This window comes from Mixophyes fleayi, chromosome 3, assembly GCF_038048845.1.
Source record: "Mixophyes fleayi isolate aMixFle1 chromosome 3, aMixFle1.hap1, whole genome shotgun sequence".
Taxonomy (NCBI): Eukaryota; Metazoa; Chordata; class Amphibia; order Anura; family Limnodynastidae; genus Mixophyes; species Mixophyes fleayi.
In genome coordinates this window covers 221,977,385-221,983,384 of record NC_134404.1, presented here as the reverse complement: position 1 = coordinate 221,983,384, position 6,000 = coordinate 221,977,385, and the positions used below count along the sequence as shown (strand labels likewise).

The 6,000-nt window shown below is 36.7% G+C and overlaps 1 protein-coding gene across 5 annotated transcripts in view; it reads right to left on the bottom strand.

The window, feature by feature from the left end:
* Positions 1-468: 468 nt before the first annotated feature.
* Positions 469-6,000, bottom strand: part of LOC142144385 (interleukin-20 receptor subunit alpha-like) — a 40,850-nt gene continuing 35,318 nt past the window's right edge. For all 5 annotated transcript variants that reach the window (XM_075203145.1, XM_075203146.1, XM_075203147.1 and 2 more), the window contains 3 exons: positions 4,107-4,227; positions 2,153-2,289; positions 469-1,312 (listed from right to left, as the gene is read on the bottom strand). In XM_075203145.1, the coding sequence (XP_075059246.1) occupies positions 506-1,312; positions 2,153-2,289; positions 4,107-4,227 (1,065 nt within the window). In that variant the 3' untranslated portion in view covers positions 469-505. The remainder of the gene's footprint in view (positions 1,313-2,152; positions 2,290-4,106; positions 4,228-6,000) is intronic.

Here is a 6,000-nt window from a genome sequence, read left to right as displayed (position 1 = left end):
CACCAACCACTCCCCACTGTCACCCCCGGCAACCACCAACCACTCCCAACTGTCACTTCTCCTTCAAGAAATATATATATATTTTTTTAAAATCTTTATAAACACTTTTAACAATTAACAAATTAAAAACATCTTAGTATACCAAATTTCAGCCCTTTCTGAATTTTTTTTTCCACACACACTAAGAATTTAGTAGGTCAGTGTATAACTCCGCCCAGCAGGTGGCGCTGCAGCTTGGTTTTATTTTTTACACACACACACACACACACACACACACACACACACACACACACACACACAGACAGACTAACACACGCCACTAAGCATTTATATTATAGATACCTTTTTTTACAATGGTTTTGGATAGGCAACATAAAGGAAAAAAAGGCTAAATTTAACTATTCATTTCTAAATTATAAGAACATTGTAGGATACAGAACCAAGACCTTTTGGAATAATTACACATAGTTAAAATTGCACTTAACGATTTTTAATTGGTCTATTTCTACATTTGTATGCTCAGCCCCCAACGTTCCATTAGCTGCACTAATTCATCTTCTTTAGAGGCTTCCTCTGGTTGGAGTGGAAGGTAAAGCTGAGACAAAAGTCCATCCGTCACTTCATGACATTCTTCTGTGCGAAATTCATTCACTGCTTTGTTACACAAGTTCGGGATACGGAGGTGAGGATTCTTAGGACTCCAATCTACAAACAGAGTCCCACATTCACTGAGGTCTGTGTCATCTGTCACATCGACATTGTCTGAATCTTGTTCAGTAAGAGATTCTTCTAATTCACAAGGGTAATAGTCTCCACTTAATACATCTAATTTGGGAAATTCATGATCATTCTTTGGGAGGTAGGCAACCAAAGCTCTCTCTGATGTATATGCATTTTGAATAACTTCCAAGTCATTTTTTTCTTCCAGAGGGACAACGTTAGGTGCGCATTTAATTTTTCCATACAGATCTTGCTCCCCATGTACAAATTCTAATGGTGCCGTTAATGGTCGAGCTTGTTCACTAACAACATGATGTGGCATATCATATGGTGACAGTTGTGGCCTATTAGCAGGTACTTGAAGTTCTTGAAGACTGACATAACCATGATCATCTTCCATAACACCTGAGTCATGACTGATGTCGTCTCCATCATCACTGAGGTCCAAATCACTCTTATTCTGTGTTTTCTCTTCACCAGACATTATGGTGTTTTGCAAGTTTATTATGCCAGAATCAATGGTGATAAGGTTTATGGTCACAGTATGCCCTTCAACCAAAACTGTATTGTTATTTTTGTTGGCGGTTATGTTCTGCAATAATAATAAATAAATAAAAATAAGACATTTGTTACACAATTCAGATGAAAAAATATATAACTGTGTATTCAAGTCTTGAAAAGTTGTAGTGGAACGTATTATGTTTGCTAAATTGTGCGATACCCAGAAACATCTGAAGAACATCACTGAATTGGTTAAGTATGGCAACATTATCCCAGCATTTTTCTAATATATTGCCATGTATGTAGTGATAGCCATATAAACATACTATTCAGGATGATATATTCAGGGACCTAAGCACTGCCAGAACCAAAACAAGCATCCTAACCAAGTTGTGCCAGAGCAATGCAGAACAAACCTCCTACTCTGTCTTCTGCATCATTCTTCTTGAATAATTAGCTTAGGCCATTCCCATCCTCATCATAGTAGATGTACTTCCTGTTGTGTTGCGCTTCCACACAACAGGGGGTATCTACATATTTGTTCCAAATGAACGATGGGCAGGTAGTTATACCCCGTTCCTCTGCCAGACTAGAACCAGGGCTGTGCCCATCAATGAAAGCTTTTGGTTACAGTAGCGGGTCTGGGAAATGATTGAAATATGAAAGCTCAGTTTGGTTTGTAGCCAACATAAAAATGGTAAATGCCACTGAAAATCTGGCAAAAGAAATTAACTTATGCAATTTTCACAGCACTTTGAACAGTTTTATTGAGTGTTATTAACAAAAGGTGGAGTATTATACTTAATAAAATGTCAATAACATACAGGGAAGCAAAACAGAACTGACACTTTACCCAGTTCTTAGTTCATACCTGGTTCCGCATTATATATATTTAGTTATACAGTTTTGGTTATGCAATTTTAAAACTTACCAGAATGCGTGGTTGACTTAAGTTGCCAACATGGATATATTTATGCACACCATATCCAAATGCAAATAATATAAAGGTGAGAAATACCACAGGCAAAATACATAGTAAAACTTTAACAATGTCTTCGGAAGTGTGATCTAGAAAGAAATGACAACATTTTAAATCCCTCATTAAAATATTACATAATTTATATATGATACATGATAAGACTACGTAATCAATTTTATCTGGCTCTATGCAGACAACATGCTCCAATTTCAAAGCTTTGTAACTAGCCACTAAATAGCCAGATCATCACACAAACTAGCCAACTGTGTGGCAGAGCAAGTTGTACTAACTTGGTGGTTCAGGTGCTGTTTTGAAAAGCCTAAGTGTAGTGCAGAATATGTAATCTACTGCTATATGCTTTTCTGGGTCAACTGTAACCCCACACATGCTCATAGATATAATTTGGATCCATTTCATTCAGGGGATACTGTCTATTCTCAATTTTACCACTCATTTTATGAGTGATCTGATCTGGGCTCATTTGACAGATTGATAGAAGACAAATATGTTACATCAACTATTTAATTAATGTCAAGTTAATTTGGTCAGAATTTTAATGTTGTTACAATAATCAACCAATTTAGTCATTTTGGCCAAGAGATTAACCAAAGTTGCATTGTCTACTGACAGCATTAATCTGAGCAAATCTTAAACGCAAGCGTTCATGTCCATTTCCATGTCAATTTACAGCAATTTGTATATCAATGTCATGACAGTTATAGTAATAACATATATTACTTTTTGTATAAAAGGGATGTTTTAGCAAAATTTGCCTTTGTTTAAAGGTATTAGGGGTCAAGTGATAGTGATTTTGGGCAGGGCAGCACTCCCAACTCCTAATCCAAAACTGACTTGGGCCTTGTAGAGTACACTTCTTCTTCTTCTATCGGAAGAAATATACTGTTAATTATGAAATCTATATCTGTATAGTAAATACAGGACAACTCATTTCAACTGGTTGTTTAAAAAAATACATCCACCTATTGTGGAATTATATTATATTCGTTTAGTGGGATATTATGTAAATTGGATTCAAATGGTCTATTTTGTAAATATAACACCTTAATATTCGGCATGGATACCTGGGAGGTAACTTCCATCTTAAAAATATATACACAGAATCAATGGACGGAGTTACAAGCTGGCAGTAATTTTCCTGCATGAAAAAAAAAAATTGCATCAGCACTCCATGTATCGCAACATGGCTGGATTTACTCCTAACTCTAAGCAAGGCCCTATGTTGGCAGCAGGAAATAAAAATTGCATTCTTTAAGGGATATCTACTATAAACTTACAGATCTAAGCAGTTACCCACATGTGCCAGGGGATCTGCAAATTCTATTTTGTGGCATACCTTGTTACATATTTTAGAAGATTTAATCCATGTATGTGATACTCACTGATAATCATAGAAATATTGCTTGAGTTAAAAAATATGGTATGTTCTCTCTTTTCCTCTTATTGCAATAGTGACATTTTCCCTCGATTCAAATTGGTGTTTGGAAACCTTATGTAAACATGGTGAACGTGCCACAGCTGGACCCCAAGTTTTAATGTGTGTCATTAAGACTTAAGTGTGATAAAAAAAAAAAAGTGTTCCTTTGCCCCTTACTTGTATCTTAAACGTTTGTGTATGCAGGTGCATAGCACAAGTGAGCAGCCGCTGGGAAAAAAGAACAAACAAAAGTAAAAAAAAAATTGTAAAGAAAATATGCAGTTTCTATTTGTGGATGCTATATAAGTGCATTGGACTTTGAGATATGTGCACATATTTTGCATAATCCAGAGAAATGGAGTATATTTAGGGAAATTTGGGGCCAGTTAAAGTAATCTGGGCAGATCATAAAAAAATAAATAAAAAAAAATCTACTTTGTACTTTATAAAAGATGCTTTTCATTTCCTTACCGGCTTTAGTTGTAATACATGTGTTGTTTGATAAAAGACTACTTTTTCTTCCAAGTAACACTTTTGCAGTTACACAGTATGTTGTACCTGAGTGCAAAGATTCTCTCTTATAATATGGCACCTAGAAGAGAATTAGACATGGTCTTAAAGGCAATGCGTTAGAATGGTTGATGTCTAATATAGCTCATTATGCTTATTTCAAAATAGATTATGGCCAATGTCTTATCTACCCTTACATGAAGTCTGTGCCTTGAATATGTTGGTTTTTACAAAATTTCTAACAAACTCCATATGATCTGTTGCTGTTAGTATCTGGTAAGACATATCATTGTAACCTCTACTTAAGCAAACAAAATGACAATTGTCGCTCAATCATGGGCACACTGTGTGCCCACAATAGATTACTATACATACTCTTTAATTGTCTAAGATCTTAAATTATAAAACATATTGGACATGATTCATCAAGGAACACAAAAAGAACATATTGTACATTTTTGTTTTAAAATAAATGCACATATATCTGGCATACGGACGCCCGTATTCAACAAGGTGCGGATCAGAAGATACGTCAATGATGAAGGGGTCTAAGTCCCCTCTGCTCTAACAGACAACACACTGCAAGATATAAGTCCATACATTTATGGAATATAAATTCTCAAAAGAATGCGCATAAAACAAAAACCCCAAAATACTCATCATTAATATTACCTGTTAATATTAGTCATTAAAGAAAAAACATTTTTTTTTAAAAAATGTATTCATTTTTTTTCTTCCATAAAATACATTTATAATGTTATGAATGTCTACTATACATAAAATGCATTTTTACAGTTAATCCTGATTATAAACACATGTTCTAGCACGCATTCACAGCTCTCATGACTAGTATTCGGCACTTACACCTGACCTGTACCTGGTTGCAAGCGATACGACTGAAAAATATGTACCTTTGAGATGCCCAAAGATCGAATCAGAAGCTGCTGCATGTGCTCAAGCCCTTACTGTACATCAGCTACATGCATACGCCCATTCCCCTGCCTTTCCCATCCCTGAAATTGTGGGCACGGGTCCTTGCGTTTGAAGATGAATTGGATGTTGCTGTGTTCTATGACCATGCGCAGTACACTTTTACACAAAATACGGCATGTACCGGCATTTATGTGCCTTAGTGAATCAGGCCCATTATGAGCAAGCAGGATAAATTGTAAGGCGATTTTGGCTCCTGAGGACAAGGTCCTCATTTGTTCTGGGGGAGAGGCGGCAATTGAAAGGGGAATCTCTGCAGGATCCGGTATCCTGTTCTGGCAGCCCTAACGTATGGCTTAACTCCCTGCTCAGCTAAGCAGATACAGTAAAAGACAAAAAAACCTTTGAGCCTATATAATGTAGCCTTCCACTGTGTCTGTTTTCCTGTCTCTTGCAAAGCGATAGTGTGAGTGCAGTGAGTATGTTCTATGGGCCTTACCAATATATGCCCGATGAGGATCTGGTGGGCCTTGGCTTTGCTCCACATGCGGAGGAAAGGGGCAGATTTCCAGGGCCGCAATATACCACCATATTAGTAGTAGGGATGGTGGCAGTCTTCTGACTTTAAGCCTGGGCAGCATAGGAGATGTGGTGGGTAATATGAATAGGAGTTCTTCTACTGCACATCTCAGAGAGGAGTTACAGCTAGAAATGTACCTGGAACCTGCCCTTAAAAGGCTGAAAAGCATTGAATTGGAGGTATGTCTTTTATTGTTTCTTGGAATAGTTATTAGCTTGTGATAGATAATTACATACAAATTATTCTGAGCTCCTGTGTGTGGATTGTATACCTCATTGGACATGTCAGCCACCAGACCAATTCTGAGAATTAATAGACTGGATGAGAAAGTTGTTTGTTACTAAG